Source organism: Phoxinus phoxinus, assembly GCF_949152265.1.
Source record: "Phoxinus phoxinus genome assembly, chromosome: 25".
In the NCBI taxonomy this organism is placed as follows: domain Eukaryota; kingdom Metazoa; phylum Chordata; class Actinopteri; order Cypriniformes; family Leuciscidae; genus Phoxinus; species Phoxinus phoxinus.
Window position 1 is genome coordinate 1,977,967 of NC_136900.1, and position 19,045 is coordinate 1,997,011.

General features: G+C 43.4%; 1 protein-coding gene across 3 annotated transcripts in view; it reads right to left on the reverse strand.

The window, feature by feature from the left end:
- Nucleotides 1-4,233: 4,233 nt before the first annotated feature.
- Nucleotides 4,234-19,045, reverse strand: part of tmed6 (transmembrane p24 trafficking protein 6) — a gene marked incomplete at its 5' end in the record, with an annotated part of 37,071 nt that continues 22,259 nt past the window's right edge. The window contains 4 exons of one of the 3 annotated variants that reach the window (XM_079603215.1): nt 4,234-5,695; nt 5,857-6,032; nt 6,305-6,431; nt 6,510-6,663. In XM_079603215.1, coding sequence (XP_079459341.1) covers nt 5,465-5,695; nt 5,857-6,032; nt 6,305-6,431; nt 6,510-6,584 — 609 coding nt within the window. In that variant the 3' untranslated portion in view covers nt 4,234-5,464. Of the gene's footprint in view, nt 5,696-5,856; nt 6,033-6,304; nt 6,432-6,509; nt 6,723-19,045 lie in introns of those variants that run through there. The other 2 variants (XM_079603214.1, XM_079603213.1) reach the window with 2 other exon arrangements.

A 19,045-nucleotide genomic window follows, 5' to 3' on the forward strand; every position in this document is an offset into this window, starting at 1 on the left:
AAACACACACAGGTATTTGATGCTCATGTAATTCAGTTGGGACAGGTATCACACATGAAGCCCCTGTAAACACACACAGGTATTTGATGCTCATGTAATTCAGTTAGGACAGGTATCACACACGAAGCCCCTGTAAACACACACAGGTATTTGATGCACATGTAATTCAGTTGGGACAGGTATCACACATGAAGGCCCTGTAAACACACACAGGTATTTGATGCTCATGTAATTCAGTTGGGACAGGTATCACACATGAAGGCCCTGTAAACACACACAGGTATTTGATGCACATGTAATTCAGTTAGGACAGGTATCACACACGAAGGCCCTGTAAACACACACAGGTATTTGATGCACATGTAATTCAGTTAGGACAGGTATCACACACGAAGCCCCTGTAAACACACACAGGTATTTGATGCTCATGTAATTCAGCTGGGACAGGTATCACACATGAAGCCCCTGTAAACACACACAGGTATTTGATGCTCATGTAATTCAGCTGGGACAGGTATCTCACACGAAGCCCCTGTAAACACACACAGGTATTTGATGCTCATGTAATTCAGCTGGGACAGGTATCACACACGAAGCCCCTGTAAACACACACAGGTATTTGATGCACATGTAATTCAGTTAGGACAGGTATCACACACGAAGCCCCTGTAAACACACACAGGTATTTGATGCTCATGTAATTCAGTTAGGACAGGTATCACACATGAAGCCCCTGTAAACACACACAGGTATTTGATGCTCATGTAATTCAGTTAGGACAGGTATCACACACGAAGCCCCTGTAAACACACACAGGTATTTGATGCTCATGTAATTCAGTTAGGACAGGTATCACACACGAAGCCCCTGTAAACACACACAGGTATTTGATGCTCATGTAATTCAGCTGGGACAGGTATCACACATGAAGCCCCTGTAAACACACACAGGTGTCTGGTGCACATGTAATATGCCATTTTAATAAATTACTTGTATTAGGCCTATAGGTTAATAAGAATCATGCAATTATAAGTGAAAACAAGTGCAGCACTTTTATTCATATTGTATTACATTAATAGATCAGTAGAGAAATGTTAAGTTCATCCACTCTTACCTTTACTATACACAACACCGTTTATTTTATTTTCGTTTCTTTTATATTTTTGTTAAAAGTGTGACCGTGGATCCTGTATTACAATATTTCAGATTTTAATGGCGCGATTGTGTAATATATTAGCGTGTGACTTTGAAATAATTTACTTTGACGTGACATAAATAATCAATTTTAATCTTGTTTCTATTAGCGGCAGAAAAAAAAAAAAAAAAAAAAAAACACCGTTGGAGTGCTCTGCGCATGACCGGTGACCTATGCAAATTCGGAATTTGGAGAACGCCTACTCTACAACGTCACAATTTTTACGCTGTACTGAAACCCCTGGAAATAAGTGACTGCCCTGTACTGAAACCCCTGGAAATAAGTGACTGCCGGCAGTGGATCTGGCAGTGATTTTACTCTGACCATCAGTGGAGTCCAGACTGAAGATACAGGAGATTATTACTGTCAGAGTTATCACAGTGGTGGTGTGTTCACACAGTGATAAAGAGTCGTACAAAAACCTCTGTCAGTCAGACGTCACAGTGACTGCACTGATACAGCTGAGAGAAACTGCAGCTGCTGATGGAGGATCACACACTACACAATATCAAACCTTTCACACACTTTATTCATTTATTATCATGTAAGATGAAACATATAATGTTATTTCTCTTACTAAACTGCAGTATAATGTGGAGAAAATGTGAGTGTTGCTTGTCCCAGTAAAACTTTCCACTACAATAGTATCTATATTATTTACTGTAGGAAAGTCAATCTCTTTAATTGCACGTTTAAAAACTAAACGGAGTTCTGTTCACCTTTCCTTTAAGACCGTGTCTGACATCACATACTTCACTACTATATACGTAAGGGTTAATGACCGACGAGGTGTCCATTGTCAGGTTTTAATGGACGACGGCGAGGTGTGAACCGGCCGACGCGCAGCGGAGGACGGTTGCCTCTGCCGAAGTCCATTAAAACCTGACAATGGACACCTCGTCGGGCATTAACCCGCTTATACCATGGTCACTTGCCAAATAACAAATTTTTAAAACATTAGTTTATATTTTAATTAGTTTTACAATCGAAATATAAAGTTACAAGTTACAAACAATAACTTGGTTTCCTTGGTTACGCCTGACAGTTTATTTAGGTGTCCTCTATCACTTTTTAACGGACACCCTGCAGCCAATCAGAATCGAGTATTCACCCAGACCATGGTATAAATATACATAAACTATATGAGGTGAAATACAGTATCTGACAGAAGAAGTGTGTCTGAATTCCCTCATAAAAGAACAGGTAAAAAGCCCCCGGATGATCTACTACTTCCAGTGAGATTCTGAAGTGTGTTTATGATGGACACTTTACTATCCCATGAGGCCACAGGACAGGATTTATGAGTGACAGTGAAGAGAAACAAATGACGATAGTAGATCACATGATAATGACAACATAGCGAATGTACACTCATACTACACACACTCATACTACACACACTCATACTACACACACTACTACACCCACTCATACTACACACACTACTACTACTACACACACTACTACTACACACACTCATACTACACACACTCATACTACACACACTCATACTACACACACTACTACACCCACTCATACTACACACACTACTACACACACTCATACTACACACACTACTACACCCACTCATACTACACACACTCATACTACACCCACTCATACTACTCACACTCACACTACACACACTCACACTACACACACTCATACTACACACACTCCTACTACACACACTCATACTACACACACTCATACTACACACACTCATACTACACCCACTCATACTACTCACACTACACACACTCACACTACACACACTCATACTACACACACTCCTACTACACACACTCATATTACACACACTCATACTACAGACACTACTACACACATTCATATTACACACACTCCTACTACACGCACTCATATTACACACACTCATACTACAGACACTACTACACGCACTCATATTACACACACTCATACTAAAGACACTACTACACACATTCATACTACACACACACTCATACTACAGACACTCCTACTACACACATTCATACTACACACACTACTACACACACTCATATTACAGACACTCCTACTACACACATTCATACTACACACACTACTACACACATTCATATTACACACACTCCTACTACACACACTCATATTACACACACTCATACTACAGACACTACTACACGCACTCATATTACACACACTCATACTAAAGACACTACTACACACATTCATACTACACACACACTCATACTACAGACACTCCTACTACACACATTCATACTACACACACTACTACACACACTCATATTACAGACACTCCTACTACACACACTCATACTACAGACACTCCTACTACTCACTCCTGCTGTAGTACACACATACTACAGACACTCCTACTACATCACACTCATACTACACACACTCATACTACAGACACTCCTACTACTCACTCCTGCTGTAGTACACACATACTACAGACACTCCTACTACATCACACTCATACTACACACACTCATACTACAGACACTCCTACTACACAAACATTCATACTACACACACTCATACTACACACACTCATACTACACACACTCATACTACACACACTCATACTACACACACTCATACTACAGACACTCCTACTACACAAACATTCATACTACACACACTCATACTACACACACTCATACTACAGACACTACTACACACACACTCCTACTACACACACTCATACTACACACACTCATACTACACACACACTCATACTACACACACTCATACTACAGACACTCCTACTACACAAACATTCATACTACACACACTCATACTACACACACTCATACTACACACACTCATACTACAGACACTCCTACTACACACACTCATACTACACACACTCATACTACACACACACTCTCATACTACACACACACTCATACTACACACACTCATACTACACACACTCATACTACACACACTCCTACTACACACACTCATATATTGAACACACTTTTAGCAGTAGTACAGTAATGACTTTACTCAGAATAAGTACATACTCAAGAGCACATGATGGGATTGTTTATTAGTCATTTATGTTCAGGATGGGAAATTTTTAATATCTCTAACAATTTAACTGCAGGATTGTTCATATTTATGTCTAATTTGCATAATTTGTCATAGTTTCAGACTCGTACATTCATACAAACACAACTGCTCACAGACGAGACTGTTTGATGAATCCAGCGTATCATGAATAGTTTTGTGGATTGAAGTCTTCGAGCTCTTACTCTCTAACCGAGTCCAGGCCGATCTCAGCAGTCCAGAGGCTTCAGACACTGCAGTGTTTCATTATAAACTGATGAATATGAACAAACCTCATCTCTCCATTAGTCCAGCTCTTCTGACTCATGTCAGGAGACATACTGGCCTTACACACCATCACATAAAGCCTCATGTGTCTGTAGAAGACTACACAATAACTCACATCCATCTCCTTTTCATAGATGAACAATAATGTAATTTTCATATTTTTCCACACAGCTTAATTGTAAATGGTGCATAAATATTCTGATATTTACTTTGACTTTTCTTTATTTTCTTCACTCATCAGATGTCTCATATTTCATCTCGAGCATCTTCACTGACACTGTTGTCGTCTTGTAATTGTTCGGTGTGATGAAAATATTATATACTTTAATATTCTAAAGTCTCTTTCTGGGACAAGGGTAAAAATAATTCAATCTGCATTAAACTAATTTAAAAAGAAGCAAATGGGACCTTGTTACAACAACAAAAAGGGGGAAATAAACTAATTGTTCAGTCACAAATTCTGATGTTTAAGAAACACCCGTGTATGACTGAAATAATTCCTCAAGGGCAGGTTATATCTGGAGATGAACAGTCGCAGGGTTAGTGTTTGTTAACAGCGGGGTTTGTCGCCCTCTGCTGGTGTGGAGATGAACAGTCGCAGGGTTAGTTTGTTAACAGCGGGGTTTGTCGCCCTCTGCTGGTGTGGAGATGAACAGTCGCAGGGTTAGTGTTTGCTAACAGCGGGGTTTGTCGCCCTCTGCTGGTGTGGAGATGAACAGTCGCAGGGTTAGTGTTTGTTAACAGCGGGGTTTGTCGCCCTCTGCTGGTGTGGAGATGAACAGTCGCAGGGTTAGTGTTTGTTAACAGCGGGGTTTGTCGCCCTCTGCTGGTGTGGAGATGAACAGTCGCAGGGTTAGTTTGTTAACAGCGGGGTTTGTCGCCCTCTGCTGGTTTGGAGATGAACAGTCGCAGGGTTAGTGTTTGTTAACAGCGGGGTTTGTCGCCCTCTGCTGGTTTGCTGTTGAAGAGCCTCTTGAGGAAGCAGAGCTGCAGGAATCCAGCGGTGATGATGACGAGACTCTGGACCGCGGACCAGCTGGTCACATAAGTGGCGTTGGACTGAAGCAGGTAGAAATCGGCTCCTCGTCTCATCCGCTCGTAGTTGTAGTGACGCCACATGTGGAAGACAAACTTCTGCAGTCTGACGCTGCTCTCCTGTATGCAGTGCAAAGATGTATTCAGTTGGGTGTGGAATATATATATATATGTGAAATACAAGAAAAAATACATTGTTTTTAAAATATAAATGCTGTATATAAGCAAATCACATTACAGTAAGGATGTGTCTGTTGCCGCTAAATGCAGTTGTTTATTACCTCAATGAAGGACAATGTACTGTTTATCTGTTTCATGTCCTCTTCTTTCTTTTTCTTTTCTTCTTCCTTTTGTTTCTCGGTGTTCTCTTGTCCCTCGTAATACACACCAAAGTTCAGGAAAACCTGCATGCTCCCAAAGCGATTGTGGAAATTGCTGAAGCACATCTGATAAAAACCTGCACGGATACACATGATTATTGATTTATTGATTGATTCATTCAACTTTTAGATTTTTTATGTTTGAAAGCGCGACTTTTATTATGGTACTTTGATGTTAATTAATTTAGTATAATATTGTATGGGGGGGGGGGGGACAATATACACATTTGGAAAAAACATTTTAAATTTCTCTGTGAATTATTTTATTTTCATTCCCTGCATTGTCTAATAACAGATGATTGATAACGCCGGCAGCAGAAGAACTAACAGGTATGAAGGTGGGACTCACCAGTCTCCTCAACACTGAAGCCAATCTGACCACTTGCGTCGTCCACATGGCCGACTATTAAGCCGCTCGGTGCATTGACAATCACAGAAAGATGTGTATCAAGGGCCACACCAGTCACCAGCTGGACCTGAACACACACATAGGCTACTGAGCTGTAACATCCGAAGGATTCAACTGCACACTAATATTTAAAGTCATGTCTTACCATGAAGTGTAAGTAGAAGCGCTCTCCATAGTGAGCAAAGTGCCAGAAGCACTGGAGGTCTCCGGCGCGCAGCATGACGGCGAAGTCGTACTGATCCGCTCCCCAGAACAGCTCCTGATCGGAAAGCTCTGGGTGAGGGTCTTTCAACGCTCCACTGTTGCTCAACCCAGACAACAACAGAAGCCAAACAAGAGAAACGCCATTCTGTAACATTTCAGATTTGAAATAAGACTGGCAATAAGCTAAATGAATCCGGAGACCTATTCAGTTGCAGTGCACTGGAGTTTCTGATGATGATTAACTGAGTCTGACGTGTGGAAAACTAAACTGTGTTCAGCCCTTCACAGGTGGGAAAATCCCAGCTAGGCCACAGGTGCTCTGGAAAACATCTAAGTGCCTTCAAGACACTAGAAACAATGTTTTTACAATAAAATTTTGATTCCCAATACCTACTGTACTTAAACTTAATTTAAAAATATTTCACTGTGCAAAAATCTCAACCATTTACATACAATAATTATTACTTCAATACAACAATAATACATGATTATTGTTATTGCACAATCTATTTGACAATATAGCTGCTTTATATTTAATATACAGTTATGAATTGTTTTTCTAATGTTAAAACATGTCAATTAAAAAAAGTGTACATAATGATTCTGACATAACATAATATCCAAAATGCTTGACACGGATATCATATATAAAGTCTTTTATATACACAAAGAATCACACAGGAGAAAACCAGATGAAATCAGCATATTAAATACAAACAGGAACTGACAAGCAACAGAACCAAACAAGGAATATATGTATATTAGGGCTGTGAAACTATTAAAATATTTAATCGCATTAATGTCATAGTTAACTCACGATTAATCACACATTTTTATCTATTCTAAATGTCTCTTGATTTCTTTTTGTTCCATTATTTTCTTTTATTTTAACTCTCTTATCAACATGATAAAGTGGATCGGCTTGCTTTGCGCAAATGTTTTTTATTGAAAACAACATATTCCGTGTTCAATTCCACACTAACATTCTCACTTGGAGCAAATACTTTGATCCAGTACTTTTTCGGCAGCACTTGAGCACTTGATCCAGTACTACTAACACTAACACTTTCTTATCTATTCTATTTAAAAAAAAAAAAAAAATGTTGTACTGTGAAGGGTTATAGCACTTACATACTGTTGTCCTACTGCTAGTTTAATTGCTTCTATTGTTAATCATTTGTAAGTCGCTTTGGATAAAAGCGTCTGCTAAATGAATAAATGTAAATGTAAATGTAAATGTAAATAATCTCTCACACAATGTAACTCTGTCCATCAATAAAAGGGTGAAAGAGATACGGACGAGGTGACGTTACTGATATTGACGAGTGGGCGTAGAAACGCATCAGCTGAGTGTGTGTGTGGTTTGTGTGTGTGTGTGTGTGTGCGTGTGTGTGCTTGACCATCAAGTGGTGTTCAGACTGGACGTGCTGCGATGATAGCTCAGTTCACAACGACACACACACAGATCACTTTGGTCTTGTCAATTGAACCATTTGGCAACTTTTTAAAAGTAAACTTTCCATTCAGAATCTTATTGGCCTCCATGTCAGCGTCTCGTGCTCATCATTCATCCACTCAAAGTGTAACGTTAAAGGGGGTCGCACACCGGACGAGAAGCACAGCGCCTCGTATTTAAAATCCGAACACATTATTCTCTATGAGTTTACACACACCGGCGGCGCCATTCTGCATTTTTCTTGCTGGCCATAAACTGAGAAAGTGCGCGTCCGATGTGCGATACGAGTTGTGCTAGACGCGGCTCGGTGCTGCGCTTCCCGTCCACTCTTTGGCCGGTTCGCAACCCCAAACCAGTGTGTGCGGCGTGCCTGTTGTTTTGTTTCTGGTCTAGCTAGATCCGGTGTGGTGTTGTAGTTTTAATAACGTGACTAGTTGTTGCAAAAGCATGTGAAAAAAACGACAAAGTTTGCTAGGCGTTAATCTCGCGATACAAAAATTGACGCCGTTAAAATGGGTTTGAATTAACGCCGTTAATAACGCGTTTAATGGACAACCCTAATGTATATATCGGTATATATATATATATATATATACATATACACACATGGTGAACTAAATGAGACACAGGTGGGGCTAATTGGACTAAGGAAATTAATTAACTAAGGAAACTAACAGAGAATAATTAAGGTCAAACTGAAATGAAACGCAAGGAACAAAGACACAGGAATCAAAACACAAAGATACCTAAAATAACCCTGAGAGTAGTCCCCCTCCCACAAGGCTTTGCTCCAGGAATAACTGCCCAAAGGTGGAGGGAGGCTCAAGGATCTGGTGATGGACAGGGAACTGGACGGGAACACCACTGCAGATCCAATGAATGGAGAGCCCAAGGCGGAGTCCTGATGGACCTTCTGGGTGGAACCTGGGGGCCGACCGACAAAGACAGAGCTGGACAATATTGAGACCCCAGCAAAGCTGCGAGGGCGATGGTCCACGACAACATTGATTGTCCGGAAAGTCCAAAGTGAAGGTGCCAGCTTGAGCGACTAAAGGCTGGTTCACACGGCAGGATAATTAGGCCAATTTTAGCCCCGATTCACCCCTTCCGACAATCTTAAGGTTGCTTACAAGGTGAACCAACACCCTGATGAAGGCCAGTGGGCCGATCCGCGTTGGTGTTTTAATGTTTTAGCACAAATAATAAAGGCTTTTTAACTTTTGCATCCTATTGATCAACAGCCTTTTTCCACCTTAGAAACATTGCTAAGCTACGTAATATGCTATCAGTTTCTTATGCAGAAAAGTAGTTCATGCATTCATGACCTCGAGACTAGATTACTGTAATGCTTTATTAGCTGGTTGTCCTGCATCCTCAGTAAACAAGCTACAGTTAGTCCAAAATGCAGCCGCTAGAGTTCTTACTAGGTCAAGAAAATATGATCATATAACACCAATTTTATCATCTCTACACTGGTTACCTATTAAGTTCCGTATCAATTACAAAGTATTGTTACTGACCTATAAAGCCCTAAATGGTTTAGCTCCTGTGTATTTAAGAGATCTTCTATCGCCATATAATCCATCGCGCTCTTTAAGATCGCTAAATTCGAGGCTTCTGGTCGTACCTAGGATATCTAAGTCCACTAAAGGAGGGAGGGCGTTTTCACATCTAGCTCCTAAACTCTGGAATAGCCTTCCTGATATTGTCCGAGGCTCAGACTCGCTCTCCCAGTTTAAAACTAGATTAAAGACGCATCTCTTTAGCCAAGCATTCACATGATGCATCTCATACCTTTTATACTACAGTTAAATCAGATCAAATGCATTCATATTATGAACAGCAGCTACGCTAATTATTTCCCATCTGCCTTTTTTGTTGTTATCTCGGGACGCCTGTCCCTATAACTCAAATAGAGTTCGCCAGCTGCAGTTACGTATCCAGCCTCTCATGGAGACTTCAGATGCACCAACGCCTGTGATGAGACGACTCGACGCCTGTGAAGAGACGACCCAACGCTGGCGATATGTTATGCCCTAAATTTTATGATTAACTAACTGTATTTTTGTATGTATATTTTTGAAATGCATTTTCTGTAAAGCTGCTTTGAAACAATATGTATTGTGAAAAGCGTTATTCAAATAAACTTGAATTGAATTGAATTGAATTGTACAAGGCAAATCTGCATGACCGGGCAGTGCTAGCGATATGGTCTGTGAAATTCAATTGGTCATCAATTACAACTCCAAGGTTCCTGGCTGATCTTGATGGAGTTATGGATGACGAGCCTAGCTGGATGGTGAAGTTGTGATTAAGTGCTGGGTTAGCCGGGATTACAAGTAGCTCTGTCTTCGCAAGGTTTAGTTGAAGGTGGTGGTCCTTCATCCAGCCAGAAATGTCTGTCAGGCAGGCTGAGATGCGAGCGGCTACCGTCGGATCATCCGGTTGGAATGAGAGGTAGAGTTGTGTGTCATCAGCGTAGCAGTGGTAGGAAAAGCCGTGTTTCTGAATCACAGATCCTAGTGATGTCATGTAGATTGAGAAGAGAAGTGGTCCAAGCACTGAGCCCTGAGGCACACCAGTGGCTAGATGTTGGGTCTTAGACACCTCACCCCTCCACGACACCCTAAAGGACCTACCCGAGAGATAAGACTTGAACCACTGGAGTGCAGTTCCCGAGATGCCCTTCATCTTTAGGATTGACAGGAGGATCTGGTGGTTAACTGTGTCAAAGGCAGCAGACAGATCCAGCAGGATGAGAACTGAGGACTTGGAAGCTGCCCTTGCCAATCTCAGAGCTTCAATTACAGAGAGCAGAGCAGTCTCAGTTGAGTGTCCGCTTTTGAAGCCAGACTGATTGTTGTCCAAGAGGTTGTTCTGCGTAAGAAAGGAGGAGATCTGGTTGAAAACGACTCGTTCAAGTGTTTTTGCGACGAATGGAAGAAGGGATACCGGTCTGTAATTCTCTAGATGTGCTGGATTTAGAGTGGATTTCTTAAGCAGTGGGGTTACCCGAGCCTGCTTGAATGCTTTGGGAAATGTACCAGTGTGAAGAGATGTTTTTATGATGTGTGTGAGTGTGGGTATAACAGAGGAAGAAATAGCTTGAAATAGGTTAGTGGGAATAGGATCAAGCGGACAGGTAGTAGGGCGATTGGAAAGGAGGAGTTTGGAGACTTCGGTCTCTGAAAGCAAGGAGAAAGAGGGTAGAATGTGTGTGTTAGCTGGTAAACTGTGTGTGTTAATTTGTGGATTAGTAAATTGGCCGCTGATGGTGGTAGTTTTGTTTATGAAGAATGTGGCAAAATCATCAGCTGTTTGGGTTGATGAAGGAGGAGGAGGGTTAAGAAGGGAGGAGAAGGTTTTGAAAAGCATGCGAGAGTCAGAAGAATTGTTAATTTTGTTGTGATAGTAAGTCATTTTAGCAGTAGATATGTTAGCAGAGAAGGAAGAGAGGAGGGATTGATAAAGACCAAGGTCAGTATGATCTTTGGATTTGCGCCACTTCCTCTCTGCACCCCTGAGTTTAGCACGATGTTCATGGAGAACGTCAGATAACCAGGGGGCAGAGGGAGTGGCGCGGGCTGGCCTGGAGGAAAGGGGGCAGAAGTTGTCCAAGCAGGATGTTAGAGTGGAGAAAAGAGTATCAGTTGCACTGTTAGTATCTAGTGCTGCAAGCTGGTCTGGTGGAGGAAGTGTGGACAAGACCAAAGAGGATAGACGAGAGGGTGAGAGTGAGCGTAGGTTACACCGAAAGGTGACCTGTGGAGGAGTGTGTGTTGTGTTCTGAGGCAGGTTGAGGTTGAGAGTGAGGAGGAAGTGATCTTAATAAAGAAACCTGTTATTTTTTTATTTCCTTGTCTGTCTGGTCCTTGACACGTTCCACGAGGTGGTTCCCGGTTTTCAGGGGTGGGTGCAGTCTGGCTTGGCCCGCCCCGACCTGTGATAGAACTTGGCGTAGTCGGCAGGGTTACCACCTCGAGTGGAGCGATCAAGGACCTAGATGGCAGAAGAAGAAGAGCCAGTGGCCCGACAGCCATTCATGCCTTTCTTTATGGGGGCTCCGTGGGCCCAGAAGTACGGAGGTCCGGGGTCAGAATTGAGCCTGTCAGCATGGAAGACCCAGGTTGAATACCTGGCAGGGCTCCAAGGGCTAAGCGCCCCTCAGAAGGTACAGTTCGTGTTAAATTCGTTGGAAGGAGAAGCAAGAAGAGAAGTACAGGCAGCGCCGGAAGCAACCCGAACCACAGTCCAAGCCATCTTTGATTTTCTCACGGGTCAATATGGAGATACCAATTATTTAACTGTAGGCAAGGGCCTCGACAGACTGTTCGGCCGTTCGCGTTGCAACTGAGGGAACAGTTTACCAGGCTAAGGGGAAGACAGGATCACGGCCTGGGGGACGAGGAAACCCTATGGCGAGATCAGTTTCTGTTGGGTTTACGGGAGGGCCCCGTGCGTCAGAGTCTGCGAGTGCAACTGAGACGGAAGCCTGACCTCACGTTCGAAGAGCTAAGGCAAGAGGCTCTAGCCCTCGAGCGTGACCACACCGAAGGTATGGATCCCCCCAGCTGTCTGGCTGCGAATGCTGTCAGTGGGCCTTCGGCCCCTGTTACTTCCGATTGGAAGCACGCCCTCCGGGAAGAATTGAAAAGGGATATCCGTGAGCAAATGTCTGATCTGTCTAAATCTGTCGTCGAAGAAATCCGCCGAGAACGCCTCCATTCATTACCCTCACCACGGGAGCGAGCCTACTCTGACGGGGGTCACCCTCCAGAACGTCATTTCACCCGATCCATGGGTCCCCGATTCCAGTGGGACGAACAGGGGCGTCCTATCTGCAACGGTTTTGGAGAAGCCGGACATTACGTTCGTCAGTGCCCCTCCAGACTCGCTTCGCAGGGGGGTTTTTAGAGTCTCCGGCCACTGTGGGTCAAGTGGTCGGGACCCCCTTTTCAGACCCCTCGTCTTCCAAACTGTCTAATGGCGCTTTTCCACTGCATGGTACGGTACGGTTCGGTACGGCACGGCACGGCACGCTTTGGCGCGTTTCCACTGCATGGTACGGTACGGTTCGGTACGGCACGGCACGGCACGGCACGCTTTGGCGCGTTTCCACTGCATGGTTCGGTACGGCTCACTTATGGCGCATTTCCACTGCATGGTACGGTACGGTACGGCTCGCTTCGGCTCGCTTCGGCTCGCTTTAAATGGTACCACCTCTGTTGAGGTTCCAAGCGTACCGTACCGATACTAAATGTGACGTGAAAACACTGCTGATCACTGATTGGTCAGACAGAATCGTCACTTCAGCGTCGTTGTATTTGCGATACGAGACACGACTAAATCCGCTAGATTTAAATAGCCAGACAACAGCCAACGCAGTAGCACCTGTTTTTAGAGTATTTACTTGACAAAAGAAGTTAAAAAAAATCAAGAGACGACTCGACGCCTGTGAAGAGACGACTCGACGCCTGTGAAGAGAGGACCCGACGCCTGTGAAGAGACGACTCGACGCCCGTGAAGAGACGACTCGACGCCCGTGATGAGACGACTCGACGCCCGTGAAGAGACGACTCGACGCCCGTGAAGAGACGACTCGACGCCTGTGAAGAGACGACTCGACGCCTGTGAAGAGACGACCCGACGCCTGTGAAGAGACGACTCGACGCCTGTGAAGAGACGACTCGACGCCTGTGAAGAGACGACTCGACGCCTGTGAAGAGACGACTCGACGCCTGTGAAGAGAGGACCCGACGCCTGTGAAGAGACGACTCGACGCCTGTGAAGAGACGACTCGACGCCTGTGAAGAGACGACTCGACGCCTGTGAAGAGACGACTCGACGCCTGTGAAGAGACGACTCGACGCCTGTGAAGAGAGGACCCGACGCCTGTGAAGAGACGACTCGACGCCTGTGAAGAGACGACTCGACGCCTGTGAAGAGAGGACCCGACGCCTGTGAAGAGACGACTCGACGCCCGTGAAGAGACGACTCGACGCCTGTGAAGAGACGACTCGACGCCTGTGAAGAGACGACTCGACGCCTGTGAAGAGACGACTCGACGCCTGTGAAGAGACGACTCGACGCCTGTGAAGAGAGGACCCGACGCCTGTGAAGAGACGACTCGACGCCTGTGATGAGACGACTCGACGCCCGTGATGAGACGACTCGACGCCCGTGATGAGACGACTCGACGCCCGTGATGAGACGACTCGACGCCCGTGAAGAGACGACTCGACGCCTGTGAAGAGACGACTCGACGCCTGTGAAGAGAGGACCCGACGCCTGTGAAGAGACGACTCGACGCCTGTGAAGAGACGACTCGACGCCTGTGAAGAGACGACTCGACGCCTGTGAAGAGACGACTCGACGCCTGTGAAGAGACGACTCGACGCCTGTGAAGAGACGACTCGACGCCTGTGAAGAGAGGACCCGACGCCTGTGAAGAGACGACCCGACGCCTGTGAAGAGACGACCCGACGCCTGTGAAGAGACGACTCGACGCCTGTGAAGAGACGACTCGACGCCTGTGAAGAGACGACCCGACGCCTGTGAAGAGAGGACCCGACGCCTGTGAAGAGAGGACCCGACGCCTGTGAAGAGACGACCCGACGCCTGTGAAGAGACGACCCGACGCCTGTGAAGAGACGACCCGACGCCTGTGAAGAGACGACCCGACGCCTGTGAAGAGACGACCCGACGCCTGTGAATTGAATTGAATTGAATATTGAGTGCCTGGACTTGGATTTTTTCCATTTCTTCTCTAACAGTTCCAGTGGGATTGAATAAGTCAATCAATAACGTCCACAATGGTTTCGGACACACAAATGGCTGTTCCCAGTTGTTTGGCTTTTAGTATGAATATGTTAGCCTTGTTATCTATACGCTAGTGTGCTCCAAAACTATGACAAAATTCACATTTAGAAGACCAAACCCAACATTGAAAATTAAAATCATGTTGATGTCAGAATCCAATGTCAGATTGACGTTAATCTCCAACGTTGCACAGACGTTGTATTGTGGTTGAAAATCGGTTGACGTCAGAAACCAACATCAGTCGAGTTCTGGCGTCAACCCGACTTTAATTTACAACCAAAATGCAACCAAATCATCCCTGACGTTACTACTTTCTACTCAAGGACCTTGACAGAAATGTAGTGGAGTAAAAAGTACGATATTTGTCTTTCAAATGTAGTGAAGTTAAAGTAAACGTTTCCAGAAAACATAATACTCAAGTAAAGTACAGATACTCAAAAAGTGTAATGTACTTTGTTACTGTCCACCTCTGCGGATGGGACGGTGTTTGGAAACTGCGTGATTGAAGTCAAGTGTCCGTGGTCAGCCAGAACCAAGACTATCCTGCAGGCAGTGGAGAATAGGGACTTTTTCCTGGAGTTTGATGAAGTGGTTGGTTCCCTGACACTAAAAAAAACTCACAACTACTGGCATCAGATCCAGGGAAACCTGCACCTGACCGGAGCTAACAGCCGTCACCTGCTCGTGTGGACTCCTCTTGACCTTGTGCTTCTGCCAGTGCTCAAAGACCCTACATGGGCTGTTAACTTTGACACTCTGGAAATATGTTATAAAGATTGTTTCGACTTTCGGTTGGGCCTCGAAGAGATGTAGACGTGTCTAACTGAGCTCTCCCACATGAACCTTAAAATTCGTCAACAAGACACTTTTTTTCGTAGTTTGAAGCCATACAGACACTGTGTGCATTGATAAAACGTGAGAATTTTTGTTTTTATTCTGTTAATCGAGTTGAGCCGCTTATAAATATGCCGGACCTGAGGAAGGCTGCTAAAGCTAGCGAACCAGCGGAAAGCACGAGCTCGGGGCAGTCAGCTATATTGCAAGCAATAAATTCATTAAGAAACAAACTGCTGGCGAAAATGGATGAGAAAGCAGAGATGCAAAATGAAGAAATACGCAAGCAAATCAGTGGTTTGAGAGACGAGCTGAAGGGTACAATCGATTAGACTAACATCAAAGCTAACGCGCTAGAGGAGCGCACCGCAAGCTTGGAAACTGCAGCCAACACTCACTCGTATGCTATCGCTAATCTGGAGCAGCAGGTGGCTGAATTGAAAAAAGAGGTGGTGAGTTTGGCGGCAAAGGCTGAGGATTTGGAAGCGAGATCACGGAGATGTAATTTACGCATCTTTGGGGTTAAAGAAGGACGAGAGGCAGGCGTTTCAGCGAGCACCTTCGTTGCAAAACTATTACAAAAAGTGATGGGCCTAGACGAACCGCCCGTTATTGACAGGGCTCACCGTACTTTGCAGCAAGCCCCGGGAGATGGGCAGCCACCGAGAGCTTTTGTCGTCAAGTGCCACTACTATCAAGAGAAGGAAAGCATTCTACGAAAGGCTGTTACATCTCCAAAACTTGTATCTGAAAATGGCGACACTATCAGAGTGTTCCCTGATTACACGCAGAATGTGGCGCGACGGAGAGCGGCTTTCGGACAGGTGAGACAGTTATTACGGCAATGCGAGGGAGTAAAATACGGGTTGTTGTATCCTGCAAAACTGAGGATTACGACTCGGGACGGCCAGCAGAAGAGCTTTACTGACCCAGAGAAGGCGGTTACCTTCGTCAGGGGACTTATGAGTGATTAATGTGAGAGTCTGTTCGGCTACATACCTCGGTATATTTGGTGGCGTATTGGAGTGAATTGTTGTTGGGGATCAATATCGCTGCAATGTAATGCCATGGGACATTGGATCAGTTCAGTGACATTAGACAGTGTGTATTGATGGCTAGTTGCATATGCGGACTGAGGAGTTATATATGGGTGCTATATATATATATAACGTTATATATATATATATATATATTTTTTTTTATATTTTTTTTTATTTCATTTTTATTTTTCATGTTTCATTCAGAACTGTCTTCTAATATATGTAGGAAACAAGTATAGATAATTTTACTCTTAAAGTAGGCCTATTATTATTATACATCTATTCATGTAATTATTTATTTTCTATTTTTCTTTATATACAATAATTCATATGTCTGCTTGGTTTTTCATGTTTCACTTAGAATCGTTTTCTAACAGATGCAGAAATCAAAGTACTGATAACTTTATTTTTTATTTTACTTGTTTATATTATATTATATATATTTTATTTATTTATATATATATATACATTTTATATATTTGTATATATATCTTTTTTTTCTCTCTTCCATGTACACAGGGATATTGAGTAATGGTTCTAATTAGTCTTGTTAATGTTTTAGATGTTCAGCTAAATGGTTATTATAAGGTTTGTGTGGGGCCTCAGCTCCACTCGGTAAGTTTTATTTTCTTCTTTCTATGAAACTTCATAGTGGCTTGGGAGGTTGGGGGGGTGCAGTCTCTCATTTGGGGAGGGACCAGCAGGGGTCTGTGTTGTTAATGGGTGATTTAAAAGTTTTCTTTTTACTCTGCACAGTCTGTTTTTTTTGTGTCTTTGTGTTTTTGTTCCTTTTCCCTTTACCTTCTTTTTCTTTCTCAGAGTTGGAGATGAGTTTTCATAATAGCACTGAGTTGGACTTTATCAGCCATGGGTTCTGCAGATGGAATGAATAGACCTGCGACTAAATTTGTGAGCTGGAACGTGAGGGGACTCAATCATCCTGTAAAGCGAAGTAAGGTGTTTTCACATTTTAAAAAATTGAAAGCAGAGATAATTTTCCTACAGGAAACACACCTTCGCACAACAGACATTCCTAAATTAAAGAGAGGATGCGTATCACAGGTGTACCACTCTGAATTAAATTCTAAATTTCGCGGTACAGCCATCTTGATTGGCAAACATGTACAATTTATACAAACCAGTGTTATTAGTGATAAATGCGGGCGTTTTGTGATTGTTCAGGGCAGACTTTATAATGTGCCGGTGGTCCTAGTTAATGTGTATGCTCCAAATTGGGATAACCCAGACTTTTTTAAAGAATTATTTGGCCGTATACCAGAGCTGGGCACACATCATCTGATTTTGGGAGGAGACTTTAATACGGTTCTTAAACCTTCTCTAGACCGTTCCAAAGTATTTACAGCCCCTCCGTCCCCCTCTAAATCTGCAACTAGTATAAATGCTTTTTGCGGTTCTAGTGGTGTAGTAGATCCATGGAGATTTAAGAATCCTACGTTAAAGGAGTATTCCTTCTTCTCCGCTGTTCATCAAACATACTCAAGAATAGATTTCTTTTTGCTGGATCAAAAAATGCTTTCATCAATTAAGTCTTGCAGTTATGAAAGCATTGTTATCTCTGACCACTCTCCGGTCACTATGGAGCTTTGGCTCCAGGTTAGAAGGCCAATTCAATGTAATTGGCGATTTAATACATCTTTGTTGTCTGATGAAACATTTGTAGACTTTATTTCAACACAGATTGATTTCTTTATTGAAACTAACCAACTGCCAGACACCGATATTTTAATAGTTTGGGAAACTCTTAAAGCATATATTAGGGGTCAAATAATAGAATACACTGCTCGTCTTAATAGAAGCAGGTCTAGACGCTACAATGAGTTGATCAATCTAATCCACGATGTTGACCAGCAGCACTCCTCGGCCCCTACAGCTGACCTCCGCAAAAAAAGAATAGCATTACAAACTGAATTTGATCTTCTTGCCTAAATGGAAGCAGGAGAGAAATTTCTGAAATCTAGACAAAACTTTTACGAACATGGAGAGCGGGCAAGTAGGTTACTCTCTCACCAGCTGCGTCAATATTCTGCTGACAATTTTATTACAAAAATACAAACTGCAGATGGAGAAGTTAAGCTTGACCCCAAAGACATTAACGAACAATTCAGATTATTTTATTCATCCTTATATTCTTCAGACAATCCTAGTGACCATGTATTTCTTGACAATGTAACTCTCCCAACTATAGCTGAGGAGGATAAGGCTATCCTTGAGCAGCCGATATTTGAAACGGAGATTAGTCAAGCAATTAGGTCAATGAAAAATAGAAAGGCACCAGGCCCAGATGGGTATCCAATTGAGTTTTATAAG